Here is a 19,485-nt window from a genome sequence, read left to right as displayed (position 1 = left end):
TGCATTAATCAACTATATTTCCATTACCCTCTAAAAAAAAAAAAATTAACCTCTTCATCCACATGTTCACACTTTCTTTTCACACTTTTTACAAGTGTCCTGTCTCAAGTGGAGCTCAGAGCAGGTGCAGCGGCAGGTGACCACCGCTGGATACTGTATTGTGACACACAGTCACCTGTTACACAACCAGCGGGCTCAGGGCATCCGAGGCATGTCAAGAATGTCTTGAGAGAAACCTGCTTTTACGCGCAGGAAACACCTGGATCACCTGACGCGCGTTGGGTAGCGTGTTACCGGTCAGTGTCCGTGAGATCACCGACATGCCAGCGGGGTGACAGCTGAGAATTTTAGTCAGTAATGTATGATTCAGTGAGGACGACGCGTCACGGTCACTCGTGTCGTCTCCTCCCCCCGCGGTCTTTCTTCTCGACAACGCCTCCCCACGTCAGCTGCCTTGAGACGGCAAACGTTCCCGCATCGAGCGCACCTGGGCTGGCGGTCCGGAACCCGGAGCAGCCCCGACCGACACCAGAACTGGTTTTCCCGCGTCCCGTCATGAGGACCGTCTGACACGGTTATTTCCCCGCGGATTGTCCTGAAATTATTGAAGTTTTGACAATAGAAACTTCCGGGTTGGGACCTGCTAACTATTAACTCCCAGTAGCCAGTGGGAGTGGGAGGAAACCAGCATGGACGTGGAACTGGAGGCGATCTCCACCAATAAAAACAATGGATCAGCATTCCAGTCTAACGAGCAGGTGAGGCGGTCAGCGTGAGATGACAAGGTTGATATTCCTACAGTAGCAGTAGGTTGGTAGTAATTCCAATCATTATCATAATAATATAAATAATAATAGTTCTGCAAATTAAAAACATGGCATGTCTAAGCTGATTAGCTGTTTTTTTTTATTTGTTCGTATTAAACATTGAATTTTAGCTGTAGTCAAATGGCAGTTCAACATTTTTAAGGCAAAATATTTAACTATTCAAAGGTATAATTGAAATAGAAAAACCTGACTTTGGACTGTTGGTAACATATAACAAACATCTTGAAGAGAAGGTCTCACATTGACCTCCATCAATAATAATAAATAATAATGATATAATAAGAATAACAATGATTATTATTATAACAATTGGTTGCATTTATTTGTCTGTTGGCCAGTGTTGAGCAATAACTGCATGACAATTTTATGTGGTAGTTACAGGATATGTTGAAAAAGTAAAGGAAAATTACTTTTTCAACATATCCTGTTGAGGTCTATGTGTATGGTTTTCTGGTGAACAAGTCAGTATTAGTGTTGAGTTTAAAAAGGAATGGAATTTTTGGAGAAGGGAACTGCTGGAGGGAATGCTCAGGGTTGCATTTGTCTGGCCTTAGGTAACAGCAGGTAATGGAGATGGATTGGCCTACAGGATCCCTGGTGCTACAGAGAAAGAATTATTGCTTCATGTGCAGGTGAGCTTGGATTGAAGTTGCGTAGATATGTAAGTCACATTTGTTGAAATTACTTAAAATCACATCACAGTACTTGTGTCTTTTTGTCAGAGTACTGATCATAATGGAGAGAAGATGCCCGTCAGTCATTCAGCAGACAAGCACAGGAGTACTGGAAACACATACACTTCTCCTGAGGTGTGAAAACTTTTCATTTGTTTCTTATATCCCCCCAATCTCCCCAAATTTATCAAACAGACAGCTACTTACTGCAAAAATACCTTCATTATGTTTTCAGATAGGATCTGTATGCACAATAAAGAAGACACTGAATGACATTGTCTTCTGGAAAGTTCGAATATGGATGGTCATCATCTTTATCTTTCTTCTCATCGTTGCTGTTGTGATAGTTACACTGCTTATATGTGCAGGTAAGATCTTAATTGTTGATTAATAATTTAACAATGCTCATGCTAGATCATTTTCAATTCTCACCGTGATGAGCGAGTATTACAGAAGGTTAAGACAGAACAAGGCTCATAACAACATATACATGTTTGTTTTTTTCTTCTCGTTTTCACTTTGAACAGCAATCCACGAGGACACTGAGAATTTTGACCCTTCCTTGTTTAAAATTCCTCTGTTTTTTGATGGGAGCTTCCAAATGCCCAATATGGTCTTCTCAGAAGAGTTTTTTGTCCTTTCATCCAATCAAAGTCAAACACTTGCGGATATCTGTCAAGAAAAGGTATGTTAAAATATGGCTCAATGAAGTCAGAGTCATCTTTAACTTTTTTTTATTGTGTATTGTCTCTTTTGTGTAAACACGTCATAAGTACAACCAACCAATAGGCAAAGATCCACAAAGCCTGACATCTGCTCTAATAACTTATCATAGAATTATCATCAAAGATAAAAATATGTACATTAAGTATTACATAATCGTAATGTAGCGCAACTCTTATCTTAAAAATTGGGACACTCTGTAAAATGTAAATAAAAGCAGAGTGCAGTTTGCAGATTAGCTGTTTCAAAGTGATCCTGAGCCCATAAAATCTCTTTTATACAGCACGTCCATTTGGCTGCCTGTCCCAACTTGAGAGAAGAACATGAAGTTAATTGGAAAAGATCAACATTAGGTTGTAATTTACAGCCATTGCAATATAGATATACAGACCCATGCTAGCTTGAACTTCACAGTATGAATCTTTATCTTTAAAACCACCTCGTAGAATTTGAAACCACATTGATATCATTGTCAGACTTATAGTTGTGGTTATTTTCCCATGGCACACGCCCCACCCTTCCACCAGTTTCATAGCAATCTTTCAAATTGTTTACAGTATAACTATATTACAATGGCTGTAAATTACAACCTTATGTTGATCTTTTCCAATTTTTGTGACCACCCTGCTATAACCTTTACCCAAGTTACAGTAGGTTTAACTTTAACCCTGTGTTAACCACATTCCACCCTTTGCTGACAACATTATCAGCACATTCATCAGTCTGTTTGCAGAATCACTCAAGAAGTTCTTCATCGCTTTTGAGGAAATAGGTCTCAAAACCAAACCATCAGGTTTTAGTGGAAATCTGTATTGAAATTGTGCTGCCTTCACATAGATGTGCACTCTGAGTGCTGTTTACAGTGGTTATTAAGGTCAATATCAGTAGTAGTAATAGTAATAGTAGTAAAAGTTTATATTTAAAAATCCATACAAACATTTATGAAACATTTTAACTGGGACAGTGACACCCGCCAGCGTTACAAAACAGAAACCTGTTCATACCTGCCGATGCCAAGAGCTGAAAACCCTCTCTAACTGGTTATATCAAAGAAATGTGGCAGCAGAGTAGACTTCACAATGAAGTGACAGCAGCTTCATATCTTCCAAAACATTTCATCTATTGTTTGCTTTTGCATGTCTGAACCTGCCGCACCCAGCTTTCTGACCTCTACAGGTCCTCTCCTGCTCTGGGAAGATATTTCTCCAAGGCTGAAATATATGCTTTCAGGTAATCACACAGCACAACCAGTGGTTCTGCATTGAATTTTGAGCACTGCCAGATGAAATCTAAGTGTTTGCTTGTTTGAAGCTCCAAAGCGAAAAATGTACAAATGGTCTGTTTTTATTTTACTTGCAGAAATGGTTCAGTCATCGTTGATTACCAGCTGACATTTCTCATGCCAGAAGACCAGCAGGATCAGCTGAGAAACTTTACTCTGAGCAGGGAAATGGTTTTCAACGTGTTCAGACAGTTCTTATATGACCAGGACACAGATGAGTCAGAGCCCATGTTCATCGATCCAGGTTCCTTAAACATGTTTTTAACACAGCAATGACAAGTGTTCCTCAACAGACTGCAAAAGCGGTTTTAAGCAGACACCAAGCAACTCTACAACCTTTTGCCTTCTTCAGTGTGATTATCAAAACACGAGTCTATAGGAAGTTTGCATATGGTGCATTTTTAACCACAGAAAAGGTCAGTCACATAAACCTATTGTGGGAGGAGGGCGTCTGGATAACCTCGCTGTGTTCTGTTTAACAGGCCTTAATAATTTATGTGAACATTCATCAACAGCGTTTTTCTGGATGAAATGAACATCTGCCATATAAGGGAAACCAACAATTAGCAGGACCTTGTTGAGTTTTTGAAATAATTGTTCATATCAGATTTGAGATTGCATAGTGTATTACCATACCATGTGTATTTACTGTAATAATTATTTATATTAATTCCATGTTTATTTGTGCAAAACCTGTGACTGAAGTGTTTTTTAATCAAATAATACATGGGAAAGTGTTTCTATTTGCTTTAGTTATGCATTTTATTTCCCAATCAAACATGATTTTCAAACCCAAACTGGAACTTGTTATTGACATTTGCCTGAAGAGCGACAAAACATTGTTGGAAAATCATGAACTGTGTAACTGATGTTTTATTTGACATGTTTTTCCCCACTCTTCGGTGCACTGGCTTCTTGCCCGGAGTGTACCCTGACAATTGCCCATCAGTCCGCTGGCATAGGCTTCAGCAACCCCATGACCTCCAAAAGCGAAAACAGCGGTTAAGAAGTTGAATGAATGAATGAATAAATGTTTTTCCCCCTCATCAGCCTGCTGTATTTGAACAGTAGAGGGAGTACATGTCCCACAGCAATCTGTTTATTTTATTTATTCTGCTGCCATTGTCTGTCTGAACTGATGCTTTATTTTATTCTTTCCATATATTAAGATATATTGCATTTAATAGCCTTGCTTTTGTATACAGTGTTTATCAGCCAGAACTGTGTCAGGATGTCAGATTGCAAGCTGTGATAATATAATCTGTCCATTAATAAGTTTAATATTTAATGCTGATGCCAAAACATCTGCTCCATAAAAACTATTTCCCTCCACCATATGGGTACTAATCAGTTGCTTTTCAGTCAGCTGCACCAAAATAAGAAACAATTAACATCTTACCATGAATTTTTTAATCAGCTATTCTCTTGCAGTAAGAACAATCAAACAACATTAAATTCTGCAATAAAGAATATTTTTACATATTTATTTGCCATTATTGAAACTGATATCAAATGTAAATTTCAATTCCAAAACACAATCCAATAAAAAGAAGATAAACAATCATATACAAGTTCTGATTGACTTATGTTTTTGATATTGTATATGAAGCACAATATCTAACAGTAGCATAAGTGGAAGAAGGGACTGCTATTTTTCCACCATGACACCACTTCTGAGGAGTTGTATATTTTTATGTCAGTATCTTCAGATTACCACCGCTATATCCGCCGCAGCGGGTCACGGGGAGCCGGAGCCTATCAAGGCATAGGGCGTGAGGCGGGGGACACTCCGGGCACGACGCCAGTGCACCACGGAGCCACACACAAAGACATACAACCATGCACACACACACTCATTCCTACGGGCAATTTGGAACGGCCAATCAACCTGAAGTGAATGCTTTTGGAGGTGGGAGGAACCCGGAGAGAACCCACGCAGACACAGGGAGAGCGTGCGAACTCCGCACAGAGCGGGACTCGAACCGCCATGTTGTGAGGCAGCAGTGCTAACCACTGCGCCACCGTGCCGCTCTATATTTTAGTAGTTTTCAAATGTCATTGCTACCTGACATGATGTCACAAAGGGTCAAGTTTAAACAACAGTACAGATCTGTGAAATCTAAGATTTCAGCATTCATTTCCCACAAAATTCCACTGCCTGCTCTGTGTCAAGACAAACACAAACAAAACCTGCATGTTTCGGCTAAGACAGCCTCGATTCTGAGTGGCCAGCTGGTTTAACTTAAGCTGTTCTTTACTTTTGGCAGGTATCTCTGTCTGCTCTGTTAAAGTAAACATTTCCTTTATTTTCTAGCAGGAGTGAAAGAGTTTGTTCCATGGCACGTGGTAGCATCCATCCATTTAATGTTTACCTTTTGTACTAGATGTAAGTTAACTTTGATGTCTATAGTGAATGTCAATTTTTTCAAGATCTAATCTGAGGATTGTCAACTGTCTAGAGTCAGATTTGCTATAATAAGGACTTTGGACTTTGATAGCCTGATTCGGTTAAGCTGCAATCTCTCTACTCTCTAGCCTTTGTTGCACCCATAATCCTTAGGGGTCAGCTATCGGTTGGAGTGCTGGTCAGGCATTAGTAATCCATCCCAGGGTGCATGCAAGGTAAAGTATATATCTATACTATATCTCAGACTACAAAATCTAAACCTGAAATGCTTCAACAAATCTTCAAGAATTTCAGTAATAAAGCTGTTATTATTTTAGAATTGAAATTCAAGCTTTTGGTTTTACACATGGTCACAGAAGATTCCCAAAAATAAAGTGCAAGATAAATAATCTGTCTAATAAGTTATCCAACCCATGTCTGTGTCATAGATTAGACTCATTTGCACAACAATTCATTCAAAGCTTCAGGTGCATTTTGTGTGTTATAAATATCCCCCTTCTCTAGTCGTGTTTAAAAATAGGATAAGCTGGAATCCCCCTCCATGCCCCCGCCCCCCAGGTCATCTCCTGTGAAATCCCGAGGTGTGCGTTAACATTAGTGAATGGGTGCACAAACCCATGGGCAAATTTAGACCATTTATTTCTGAGAATTAAATCTTAGGTGTATGTAGAAAAAAATTCTAAATACTTGGAATTAACTCACTAAAGATCAATGATTAAAAAAATGTGTAAACAGAAAATGGAAAAGTGTTTATAACAAACCTAAAAAGAAAACAAAGAACAAATCTTTTCCTGCCCAAATTGAGAATGTTTCCTTTAGTTTGGAACCAACTTCCTGGTGTTCAACGCCCCTCTCCTGCAGTCAGAGAGCGTGCAATGTGCAGTGGTTCTTGGAAGACTTCTGCTGTTATCCAATTAAAGGGTTATCTCTCCTTTTGGATATCGCAAGATTTAAAGATTAAGGGTGTTGCATGAGGTTTCCAGACTTCATTCCTGTCAGTGCTCTGTCCTCTCTGGTCTGAGCTTCACCACTGACTGGAGAATCCTGCACAAAAAACTCTATTGGGAATAATGGGCACCCACTGCTCCAGCCTGGATGACATCCTGGAGGAGGACATGCACCACTGGTACACAAAATTCATGAGGGAGTCTCCATCAGGGCTCATAACACTATTTGAGCTCAAGACTATGCTTGAAATGAACGGCATGACTGAGGAGGCTAGCAGCTATGTGGACCAGGTCTTCTTCACTTTTGACATGGATGGGGTAAGAAAAAAAAAAAATTTCTGAACCTCATTCACAATTTCTCACCCAAATGGTTTGTGTGATCCCCATTAAAGTCTATTTATGCCTGGTGCAATATTGCAACTGATGAGACAGTGACATTGTCAATTCCCGATGAATTGTATAGATCGAATAATTGGTCAAATATAATTAAAGCAAACAGTAAGAGGCTGTGTATCGTTACAGGTTGTTTCGTGTGAGTTTGACATTAGAGGGACTGTTCTTAAAATATCTATGGAGTTTAAAGAAGAATTGTCATTGAGTGGAGGTCTGTTTTTCTACTTGGCCAGCTCTGTGCTCCGTCACAATGCTGAGGAAGAAAGGCCATTAATTGTATATTGGTGTTATATGTATTTCAGTGTCTGAAAATCTCTGAATGGAATGATAAAATAGAAAATCAGACTGTCCATTACAGTCTATCCTCTAATAGCAGTTTTCATGTGTCTCTTTCCAGGATGGCTATATTGACTTTGTTGAATATATTGCAGCAATAAGTTTGTTGCTGAAAGGAGAAATTAACCAGAAATTGAAGTGGTACTTTAAGCTCTTTGATCAAGATGGAAATGGGAAGATTGACAAAGACGAACTGGAGACTATATTTAAGGTAAAATATATTTTATATCAACAAGTTCACAGTTTTGTGAAACTCAGTGCTTAGCTACTCTAGCAAGAAGAAAAAAGGGTTTATCCTTCCATGAACTAGATGTGACACCTAATCCAGAGGTGTCTTATCTTACCTCAAGCTTTGACTGTGACCTAATTCACCTACTGAAGAGGTCACGCACATCCCCACACAGACTTCATGACATCTTGCCATCATTGTATTAGTAATTGTGTAATTTATTTGTAAGTATTCAGGTTTATGCCTGTCCTAGTTGTGGTAATGGAAACCCTCTATGTTCAGTAGTAGATGCAGAAGAATATACATTTTGAATATTACTTTATCAAATGTGTAGGTTTTTGTGTTCAGCAGTAAGAATGTGTGATATTAAGATGATGCATATAGTAATCTCTTTGATCAGGCCATACAAGATATCACCAGGAGTTACGACATCCCTCCAGAAGAGATTGTGACACTTATATATGAGAAGATTGATGTCCATGGAGAGGGTAAGCTCTAGTGTAATGACATAGTGAGTCATTAGTGCACAACATTATTTTTAGTTCAAAAACAGAAACCATGACCAGGTCAATCCTAAAAAATGACATAAGTTTTAAAACTTGGTTCTAGCAGCTGTGAAATCACCTCATATATGATTTATTGCAAAACAATTATGCCCTTTATGACAAACTCTAATATTTAAAAGGTGTTGAGGTCATTTTTTATGATGTCGCTTGTGTCCTAAGGTGAACTGACCCTGGAGGAGTTCATCAGTGGAGCCAGGGAGCATCCTGACATTATGGATATGCTCACCAAGATGATGGATCTTACCCACGTCCTTGAGATTATTGTCAGAGGTCAACGGAAGAAAGCTATAAAATGAATGGGTAACAATCCCTTATATTTTGTGAAGAATCAGGATAATTTGGGGTGGATTTTAAGGACGCAGCAGTGGAAGGAAAGAGTCTGCCTGCATAATGGATGACGAGCAAAGTCCTGTGTCAAACTGCACAGAAAAAAACTAAATGTACTGACCGCGCAGCCCCATCTCCATCTATAGCCTGAAGAACGCTTGTGCTCTCACATTTACAAGTCCTCATTAGAGGTGATGTGTTCAGAGTCACTTTTGTGTGTGTGTGGGGGGGGTGCAGCTGTTTCCAGTAGATGGCACAAAAGCAAGTTGGATAAATCACCGGAATTTGACTTTGACTTGAGCTGGAAACATGGCATGGGATAATGTATAATGTATACTGTAAAATTCAGAGAGGCTTATTTACCAAGACTTAAAATTTACAATAATTTCATAGTATCAAGTCATAATTGAACATTTCACATTTAGAATTTAAATGTATCCTATTGGAGCAAACTGCCAAATTCTGAATTTCTTGCACAACTTAAAAATTAAGCTAAACGCCACTATCATTTCCTACGCCATTTATGTTACAATTAAAGTACAGTACTTGGGTATTTCTAACACTTCAACACAATACATTTAAGATACTGACATTGTTGCTGTCTCCTTTTGTTGTGCAAAATCAACATGAAATCAACAGAGGTTATATGTATTTAAAAATGGAATGGAGATTTAATGTTAATATAAGTCAGGAAGAATGAATGTAACATTTAATTATGTTAAACTACAATAATTGTGGTTACAGTGTTGCCTTAAAAGTCAATACAATTGTTTTGTTAAAACAGTTTTTTGTTTTTTTTGAAGGAAAATTATTGCAGCACCAATGTGAATAATATAATTCTTTGATTTGTTGTATTAAGATTTCACCTGAACTATTATTCCTAGGATGAAAAAGGTTTACTGCATTCATGTGCACAGCAGCAGTGTTCCAAAATGGTGTTGGATTCTGTATGTAATATGAGGTGAGCGATGCAACCATGCTGCACCGGGCTACAGATCCCAAAATTACATTGTATACAATAATAGTAATGTGTTTTTTAAAAAAACATTTATTTTGTGTTCGTAGAATCACTTGGTTCCTCTTCTGAGTTAGTCTGCCAAGGTAGAGGCTGTCTGCAGAGCTTTGCTTCTGGTTGTGCAGAAAAAACCTGAGCTAGCCACACAAGTGTAGGAATCTAATGACCAGCTGTCCTATTATTTTTAGAGTAACCAGGCTCATCTGATTGATTTCAGTTCAGTGTTGATATTGTTAATCTTCTACTTATATTGTGATGCAGGTTTTTCTTTTACCAGACTGGACTACAAAACTATGAATTCAATTAATTTTTGCCTTTCCAGTTCTCTGAGCAAGCGGATAAGAGAAGAACTGGAATTTAATCCATAAAATAACCATCCTAACTAAGTGCTACTGGCCTTAGCTTTGAACTAAGATTTTTTATGAGTTAAAATGTGACATCCCTCAGCTGATTTTTTTTTAATACTGTCTCACACCATACTGTCTGTTCTCGCAGAACAGACAGTATGATCATTCAAACATAATGATCTGCCCGGTTAATGATTTGAGGAAGGTTCTTTTTGGTGTCCATTGGCCAGACATTATTTTGACCTCAAAGAAGCTGCATATTGTGTAAATCAAATAAAGATAAGAGTATGACTCCACATAGCACTCAAAGCGTTCCCAAGCATATCGGATGATGCACTTACGTAACTCCAATGAACATCAAACATGCGCTGATCATATAAATTCACCTGTACCTGCTCTCCTACCTTTGCACTGCACATTGCTCCGCTCTGTCAGCCACCACAGCACAGGAGCAATTCCTCACTTCCAACTGGAAACATGCAGCTTGCCGAGGTCAGATTCAACAAAAACAGCCTGCTGTTAACTCTGAGGAGATACAGCGCTGCCGTCAGCAACATGGAGCAGACCATTCTCCTGCCAAGCCTACTGCGAGATGTGCCCTCTGACGAGGTGCTTGCCTGTGATGTAGCAGAGAATTCCTGCACAGATCTGTACGCTAACTACCTGATGCTCAAGGCCATAAGAAACACAGTGGAGAGTGGTTTGGTTCCTCTGGATGAGCGCAAAACTAGGAACAGCAGTACCCTCATCAAGAACTTGGAGTCTTTCTCAGATGCAGATCCTGAAACTATCTTCCGATTCCACCTGCGAGGACTGTTTTCTGTAATGACAGACCTCACCGAGAAGACTCAAGGCCTTACTGAGAAATACATGGACATTGTTGGGGCAGGAAATTAGAGAAACATGCAGGATATATGGATATCAAACCAATTCTGATGTTACTTAAAATGCTGTATGAAACAAAGACATGTAAACATCTCTAAGACTAATCTGTTGACACTCAGTGACCAAAAGCCTCTAAGTTAAAACCTATGGAATAAAAGTGTTTCAGAAACTGATCAATTCTGTGTCTGAATTTGATAACTATAATAAGACAAACTATGACTTAGTGATATTTAAAAAATATTCTTTATGAATATTTTGATGCATTGTTCCTTTCATTTACCATTCATTATCTACTTACGTAGAACCTACCGCACATTTTTAACAATTTTATGCTGCTTATAGTAATCAAATTATTAATACAAGTTTAATTAATAAGTATTTTTTTTAAATCAATAAGTATATTGATACTGACAGAAGACTCCTATCCATCTATTTGTCTCTCTGTCTGTCTGTCTGTGCAATGTCCTATTTTAGTTTCAAAGAGTCCATTGACTCTAGCTAACTTGTGTAACTATTGCTTTATTATTATTCAGATTATGTCCTGAGATTCAAATTTCGCACATCCATTCACTTAAGATCTACTCACATTTATTTTTTTGATTTTTAGTGGCTCTATGGATTTGCAAAATACACATTAAAGTGGATACAAAAAAAGATAAAAAATCTACCAACTTTATTCGGAACAATGTTATTCAAACTCATAGTTTTTATTACCTTTACTTTAATATGAATTATTGATCTAAATTTCCTAACCTGAATTGGTATGACTGGACAGCAGAACTGAGAGCAACTATGGGCCACTTCTTCACTGATCTTCTGCATGGGTCAAAATAGAAATCTATTCAGCTAAAGGATTATTGCTTAGTGGCTACTTAATATACTCCACCAAGCCAAAGAAGCTTTGGAATACAGTAGTCCCAAGATAACCAACCATTTTTAAGGAATATGATGAACACATGGTATGAGGCCAGGGAACATTTTTAAGTTTCACTCCCATTGTCATGTTTCACACCCATGTGGGTCATTCGTAGTTTATAACCAGTAGAGACGAGTAAGTAGGATAATGGATTTGTATAGCAAATATGGGTCCATGTAATTTACATAAATATGAGAAAGGTGTTCAACATACTTTTGTTAATTTTTCCCCCTCAAACCCACTCTCTGCTGGAAGGCAAGAAATTTCAGGGAAAAAAATGTCTGAAAGTTCACACAATTAGCAAGCGGCTTAGTTCACTACAAAATAATTGGATTTGAAGAATCTGTATGACACCAAATAAAAACTGCACCAGATACAGTAGTACTTTGAGATAATGTGTTCCGTTACTGAGCTTGTAGGTCATACTTTCATCTCAAACAAATTTTTCCCATTAAAAATAACTAAAAACATTCTTATCTGTTCCAGCCTTGTAAAAAAAGTCCCACCCTAAATAAAAAACAAAAGTAAAACTAACTTAATTTTATCAACCAATTGACATGCATGCTCTTACTGTGCATGATAAATTACGTTACATAAACAGTGTTGTTTAATCTCCCATTGCTTTTATCAAAATAGCGCTACTTTCTTGTAATCTTGGTGAATTAAGACGAGTCAAGCATGTGTTTGATGACTATCCCTGCTAACTTCATTTCCCTATAAATTCTCTGTAATGTCCTGACCGATTTGCTTTTAATTTTGTAAAATTTGATAGCTAACCTTATATGCCATACTTTTACGATAATTAGGTCCACCATCATGTTTACTCTTCATGCAAAACCACATTCAGTTCCTTAAAAGTGTAATAAAAAACACTAATAAAGAAATAAAAATAAAACTATGATAACATTTTTCAATTTCATTCCATTAAATCCAAAACATTAAATTTACTTACAGTACTTTTAACCCTTCCACGCCACTTCTGGATTACAGTATTAACAAATGTATTTTAATAAACATGAAATATTCTCTATGTACTCTAGGCTTCAATGAGACAGCATATTATGTAACCCTTAACCACATAGTGGAAAATGTCATGATTGAAGAAAAAAAAAAAAGTTCAGCCAAAAATTTAATTGAAGACAGTTGTATGTAAAACCTTGTGCCACAATTGGAGTCTGATAAAAAAAAATTAGTCACTGGCACATAAAATGTCAATGGTAAAAGGTGGAATTTATTCTTGTGCAGGGTATTATGGCCTTATCATTGTATTATAGCTTTAAGGTCCAAATTTTTAAAATTTTGATTTAAAAAAAAATCCTTGTAAAATTTCATCCCACCAAAATTACGAAAGTACAGTTTTACAAGAAAGAAGCAAAACTGTACCATAGGACACATAAGGGTAATATTTCTAGTCAAAAGAAAGGTGTTTGTCATTTGACCTCCTTCCATTTTTCAATGTCTACATGTATTTATTGCAAAAATGTGAACTGATGTGATAGTCTTAAAACAAAGTAGTCATCTAGGCTGCCCAGATCTTAGATTAATAGTATAATTTGTCAGAAATATTCCAGAAAATGTTGGCTTTTGATATTTTTTTTATTTACATGACTATATTTCACACAATAAATGACAAAATATTTCAGATACAGAAAACACAGATCAGTTGGACATTCTGCAAATGTTTTCCAGGTTTCTTCCTCTTCCACCACCAGCCACAGAAATTTAGCGTACAGGATGGAATGGCTCGATGATTTCTGCAAATGTCTTTTTTTCTGGTGAGATAAGACATCAGAAACACTTTGTGACAAACACATACAAGGGCCACCATGTTAAAAATTTGTTTGTGGAGACATATTGTGGTTCTAAAATTCTGGTCTGTCTTAAAACACATTGAGAAGGGTTACACGCATAATGAAACGTGTGTGGAGTAATACATGCTTGTATTAAAAATATTAGGTCAGTGCAGTTGTTTCTATTATCAATTGTACCTCTGACTTGAATAAAACATCACTGTTATCCAATGTAATTCCATTAATATTCCACAAAGCTAACTCATTATCCCCTGCTTCCAGATTTGATTAATTTTGGATTTCCAATCTGGATTAAAATGGCAGTGTAAACTTGTTTTAAATTTATAACTAATATCTTTTGGAATAGCAATGTTGTTGGAGTCTGTCTTTCAATTCACTTACCCTTTTCCTGAAATTCGTTGGGATGGAGTCTGACGTACTCATTCATTTCCTGATCAAATTTGGCGTACTTGTACTTTGCATATTTTGAAAAGTGATAACCAACGAACCAACCAATGGTTGCCAGCAAGACCTGCCGATGAACACCTACAAGAGAACAGTTATTAGTTTTTTTTTTGTAAAAACATTAAAAATAGGACCGAGGGCATAACTATTGGCTTCAGTCTGCAGAACCAGACTTATACTTTGAAAAAACGAACATGTGTCAAAGGGTTGAATCAGACGCATTCAACAACGTTTCACGGCAGATTTTATCATTTGCGACTCATTTCATTGTGATTAGCATGATACTGAGAGGACAGCACACATACATGTCAAGCTAGTTGGATAACAACAAACATGCTAACCTGCTTTTAGCACCGGCCTGTGGTTTAATCCATTATGAATCAGCGCGGTGCACCAACCTAAGAACGAAAACCACGTCGAGTCCTTGTTAACGAGGTTGGGAGGAGGGATACCTTTTCCCTCGTCTGGAATGATCCCCATGGCGAGAAAATGCGCTTTCGTTTAAGAAATATTGATGACCTATCGGGAACAAATCTCGGAGGAAGTCAAGGACATTTCGTGCAACCGAGTACAACGTCCGGTGGACTGCTGTGACACGTCACGTCGTTCCGCACAATCTTTCCTAGCAACCAAAGTCCGATGACAAATTTACTACTGTACAGTGTATTTTGTTTATTATGGTGGCAAAATGACAGATCGATCTTTGTCTCAGAAACAGTTACAGAAAAATGAATGGTCATTTTATTTTTTTTGTTTTAAAATAGAAATCCAGAATTAAGATACAGAACATTTTCCTTCTTTGAAGTCCAAACCGGAGTGAAAATTAGAAAATGGATTTATTTATGTTTTTCTGTTTTTAATGAGAACAAACAAAAATCACGAAGCGAAAATTACCAGTAGACCTATTCCATATACAATAATATATAACACAATAATCACATTAACGAGTAAGAAAGAGAATATATGGTGATAAAATCAGTAACTTAACAAAGTAGTTCATGGACACTGGTGTTGACATATACATTGGTTATATACTGTACATAATGTTCTTGGTGCCTCATTGGATTCCTTAATTACACACAACTCAATATTTATTTAATTCCATTCTATTCTCAAGTTTATTTTTATGTATTGCTGAGTTCGATCATGTATAAATCATGTACCCTATATCGAACTCAATTCGATCATGTTATGCATGATCATCAACAATTGGATTGATCAGTTATGAGCCTATTCGTCATTGCATTGCGAAATGAAACTGAGATACACACGTTTCTAGAGCCAAGGGTTGAGACGCAGTGGAATAAAAGCAGCGGCAGTTCCTCGGATGTGCAGAAGCCTCTGAGTTCCAATGGTCGGAGCTGATGACATCATCCATGCAGTCTTCTCCTTCAGCTGCTGCTGAGGATACACAGTGAGGAATTCTGCCCTGCCCAGCAGTGCATTAGCCTGTTTGATGAGGTGACCGATGCATACCAAGTGTTTGTAAGTCCGGGACACCCTCGTGTTTTGGGTAAGTCTTACCTTTTTGCAGGGACGATACGCAGGGCGGATTTTGATTTTTCCTCTCTTGCATCTGCAGACTAGTACCAAAATGGCTAGAGTCAGCCGCTAGCTGCTACTCGCTACTGCTAGCTGCGCCCTAAAGCTGATCAACTCCGGCAGGGAATGAAACATAAATGAGAGGAGGTGTTGTGTTGACTCGGATTAAGTTTATGCTGCATTCAACAGTGTTTCCAAAGAGATCAGATACACGGTGAAAAAATATAACATGGGAGTATTTTCATTTCTACATCATCGATTCCAGCTGTAATATTCTTAAGATCAGCTCTGTGATCAGTTAGTTTAGGCGTGAATCACATTGTAGTCAACATGTTATCTTCAGGCAGGTGTCAAATCCAATCCACGATGATGGTGGCGGAAATCGGGATTCTTATGGTCCACATGTGGGCCATTTGTCCACAGCGACAATAGAAACAGAGACCTGTTAGCTACAAGTCTTCCTAATTCTACTGATCAGTCACCATGACAGTGTTTGTAGTCCAGAGTGACGCAAGGCCTTTATGATTGTCAAAAATGTTGTTATTGTGCGCAAATATAGGATGTAAAAATGGGGAAATGCAGTGGAGAAGTGAAACAGCAACACAATGTCAGTGGATATTGTTGTTCTTGATATTGACATCGGCATAAGCCCTAATGATGGAACGTCATAGAAAAAGTTCAATGTGTTGATATCAATATTTAATGTTATATTAAAACAAGCAACACAGTGATCATCCAAACAGGTCATGTTATGTCTGGCTTTAGTCACTTTCACATCAGTTTGGTAGTTGCCTTGACAATTTTCTTGCTTTGAAGATATAAAAATACCCAAATTGGCATCATGTACTGGAGACAAATAAAAGCATTGTACATTAAAGTGTTTGATACACTTGAATCACTCAACTCTTTTTTTCCTCTATTCTTCACAGTTTAGCATGAGTATGGAAGATTATGACTACCTGTTCAAAATAGTTCTCATAGGAAATGCAGGAGTTGGGAAGACATGTCTCGTCCGGCGCTTTACTCAGGTTTGTAAAAGTCTGAGCATATCACTGTAGAAATTAATATTATAGATTTTTAGACTGCATTACATTTTCTGTTTTTAAAAAAAATTATTTTAGGGCCTTTTTCCACCTGGACAAGGGGCAACTATTGGAGTAGATTTCATGATCAAAACAGTTGAACTAAACGGGGAGAAGGTCAAGGTACACACACATATATTTTTACTATACACAAAATCAAATGCTTTCTTTTTTATAGTAGCTTGGATAGAAAGTTGCTCATTTCATCAATTATGTTTTCCAGCTGCAGATATGGGACACAGCTGGACAGGAGAGATTTCGCTCCATTACTCAGAGTTATTACCGTAGTGCCAATGCCCTCATTCTTACTTATGACATTACCTGTGAGGACTCCTTCAGGTGCCTTCCGGAGTGGCTGAGGGAGATTGAGCAGTATGCTAACAACGAAGTGGTGACTATATTAGTCGGTAAGAAGCTTTACTTTGTGCCTTCATAATTTATGGGCCTCTATTATCAGCAGAGTCATTGTGAGAGAACTTTAAATATCGGTGTGCATCATGTTGTACTGGAACAGGTTTCCTTTGCGAAGCACATTTAAATATGAGTGTGATTCACCCAAAGCTGGATAGTTTTCTAAAGAAAAATGCCATTTTGGCCATGTTATTGTTTGATTTCTCTAAAATCTTACTCATGTCTCAGAGAAAGAATCTTTTTTTTTTTTGTGGTCTGGATTAAAAAACTCCCACGCTGTCTTTGCTTCCATCTATCCCATACCCATCTCATCTACACCCACACATGAACTGCTGTTCAGATTGTGATGTAAGAAGCCCCATTCTTACATGTTGTGTTGACGGATGATGTTCACTATTTTTCTCACAGGTAATAAAATAGATTTGGCTGAGAAGAGAGAGGTTCTCCGACAGAGGGCTGAAGACTTTGCTGAGGCTCAGAGTATGCTGTATCTGGAGACCTCCGCCAAAGAGTCTGACAATGTTGAGAAACTTTTTCTCGACCTGGCCTGTCAGCTGATCCGAGGGGCCAAGCAGAACAAGCTGGATAACAATGACACTGCTCCGATGCCCGGTGAGGGTAAAACCATCAGTTATTTGAACTGCTGCAACATCAATTAGTGAGAGCTCAGGCTGTGGTCACTCAGTCGCCATTGGCTGAACACTAATTCCTCCGTCCTTCTAAGATGGCATAATGCCACTTCTTAGTCTTTTATTTCCTAGTCATGCCTTTTTAAGCTGTACAAGGAAGTTAGTCAACTTCAGTTTTGGCCTTCCTGGAAGAAACGTTTTAAGAGTCTGCCATTTAATGCAACAGGATATAAAGTTGGACGTGGAATCTGAGTACAGCTCAATTGGTCCCACTTCATATTGAAATTGCAGATTTTCTCTGTTTGGGCTTAATGATCCATTTTCATTCAAGATCAACCTTCACCAGCAGTATTACACAAGTATAGAGTTCTACAGGTGTTTTGTTACAGATTGTAAACAACTGACAACAAGAGTCATCACCACTGTCAGTAAACTGTAACAATATGTTTACATACACTATGTTTTTAAGATTACCAGGTCTGATCAAGTGGCAGGCGTAACCCAAAAATCTGTTGCTTAACCCTTCATTTCTCACTAAGTACACTGCTCTTAGAATGGCATACAGTTTTATTTAATTTCTTAATCTGATTTCTGAGTTATTTGCACCCGTCTTTACATACTGTGAAATATTTGTTCTCATTGAAAGATTCTTACTTGCTGCTGAAATATGTTTTATGCCAGACAACACAAACTGAAACACAAGCATAAACACAACATTGAAAAAGTATTTTGTGACTACCGTTATTTTCTTTAGGTTACTTGAAGTGCTTACCGTTAGTTGGTTGATATAATATGCTGCGGTTTGGAAGGCTCATGTTGTCAGTAGAAATTCTAAACAGTCTAATTGATTAATTTATTTTTTACTGTCACCTGCTTTTTTTTTTTTCAATAGACGTAAATATTTCTGCCTTTGTTGTTGCTGCCTAACCATGAAATTGTATCACTTCTAATCTGTTCGAAGGGGTATGTTCATGTAGTTTCATATATGACTTCTTATGCATCATATGCTTTTATTGTGAACTCTTTTTTAAAATTATCTAGCATGTTTTGACATAATTTGTAGCATTAAACTTTCATATATTTGCCATAACTGTAATGTACTGTATTGCACAATGCCATATACTGCACACTTAATGTAAGATTGTGTCTTTTGTCGTACAGACTTGTAGTACATTTTTGGCACTTTGATTTTATAACTTTATTTTCAGTAATCCTTTTGTACTGGCCAGCATTTTATTTTGCTTTTTACCTTAGATTTAATGGCAGTTAATTATTGTTAATAATTTGCCTTTATTTGTCAACACAGTATGATAAATACAAAGAAAAACACTATTGGGATCATATGCTTCTTTATGTGCACAAAACAATCCTTAAAATACTCTGTATAACATTAAATAATCTGACTAAATGTCTTGTATTCGTCACGTTGTTCAGAGATGATCTCTGCACCCAGTTCAAGAAAAAGGACACAGGCTTCTCACATGCAGAAGATAGTATTTAGAAATTATGCACAAATTCACAGAAATACCTGATGTGTTTAGGATCCAGTGTTCTACGATTTGGTTGAGTGCTGTAAATATAATGGCACACCGCCTGTTTTTGTGTGTATCTCATACTAAAATGTCACATCTTCGAATCAAATTTCACAAGTAAAACCAACCAAAGTTGTGGGGTTTTTTTTTAAAATGCAAA

The 19,485-nt window shown here is 37.5% G+C and overlaps 5 protein-coding genes across 6 annotated transcripts; 4 read left to right on the top strand and 1 right to left on the bottom strand.

The window, feature by feature from the left end:
• Window positions 1-300: 300 nt before the first annotated feature.
• LOC137596765 (TPA-induced transmembrane protein homolog) lies at window positions 301-5,062 on the top strand. The gene is made up of 7 exons (XM_068317499.1): window positions 301-758; window positions 1,382-1,459; window positions 1,550-1,636; window positions 1,737-1,869; window positions 2,029-2,186; window positions 3,384-3,454; window positions 3,584-5,062. Exons 1-7 carry the CDS (start codon window positions 690-692, stop codon window positions 3,780-3,782), a joined length of 795 nt encoding a protein of 264 aa, XP_068173600.1. The 5' UTR covers window positions 301-689; the 3' UTR covers window positions 3,783-5,062.
• Window positions 5,063-6,983: 1,921 nt separating this feature from the next.
• guca1c (guanylate cyclase activator 1C) lies at window positions 6,984-9,263 on the top strand. The gene is made up of 4 exons (XM_068317971.1): window positions 6,984-7,178; window positions 7,651-7,800; window positions 8,219-8,306; window positions 8,544-9,263. The coding sequence occupies exons 1-4, from the start codon at window positions 6,984-6,986 to the stop codon at window positions 8,678-8,680; spliced, it is 570 nt and encodes a 189-aa protein (XP_068174072.1). The 3' UTR covers window positions 8,681-9,263.
• A 1,207-nt stretch (window positions 9,264-10,470) lies between these two features.
• thrsp (thyroid hormone responsive) lies at window positions 10,471-11,131 on the top strand. Its single transcript, XM_068317911.1, has one exon. The coding sequence runs from the start codon at window positions 10,551-10,553 to the stop codon at window positions 10,968-10,970; it is 420 nt and encodes a 139-aa protein (XP_068174012.1). The 5' UTR covers window positions 10,471-10,550; the 3' UTR covers window positions 10,971-11,131.
• Window positions 11,132-13,456: 2,325 nt separating this feature from the next.
• On the bottom strand, window positions 13,457-14,745 carry ndufc2 (NADH:ubiquinone oxidoreductase subunit C2). The gene is made up of 3 exons (XM_068317692.1): window positions 14,471-14,745; window positions 14,067-14,210; window positions 13,457-13,646 (listed from the first exon to the last, which is right to left on the bottom strand). The coding sequence occupies exons 1-3, from the start codon at window positions 14,607-14,609 to the stop codon at window positions 13,597-13,599; spliced, it is 333 nt and encodes a 110-aa protein (XP_068173793.1). The 5' UTR covers window positions 14,610-14,745; the 3' UTR covers window positions 13,457-13,596.
• A 127-nt stretch (window positions 14,746-14,872) lies between these two features.
• On the top strand, window positions 14,873-19,247 carry rab30 (RAB30, member RAS oncogene family). 2 transcript variants are annotated; one of them, XM_068317691.1, is made up of 5 exons: window positions 14,873-15,642; window positions 16,606-16,699; window positions 16,793-16,876; window positions 16,977-17,160; window positions 17,573-19,247. In XM_068317691.1, exons 2-5 carry the CDS (start codon window positions 16,607-16,609, stop codon window positions 17,821-17,823), a joined length of 612 nt encoding a protein of 203 aa, XP_068173792.1. In that variant the 5' UTR covers window positions 14,873-15,642; window position 16,606; the 3' UTR covers window positions 17,824-19,247. The 2 variants fall into 2 exon arrangements, with proteins under 2 accessions (XP_068173792.1, XP_068173791.1); XM_068317690.1 differs by having other exon boundaries at window positions 16,601-16,699.
• Window positions 19,248-19,485: the final 238 nt, after the last annotated feature.

The sequence above is a fragment of the Antennarius striatus genome, chromosome 6 (genome assembly GCF_040054535.1).
Source record: "Antennarius striatus isolate MH-2024 chromosome 6, ASM4005453v1, whole genome shotgun sequence".
Classification (NCBI taxonomy): Eukaryota; Metazoa; Chordata; class Actinopteri; order Lophiiformes; family Antennariidae; genus Antennarius; species Antennarius striatus.
Note: the sequence above shows the minus strand (reverse complement) of the source record. Positions and strands in the feature narration are given on the sequence as shown.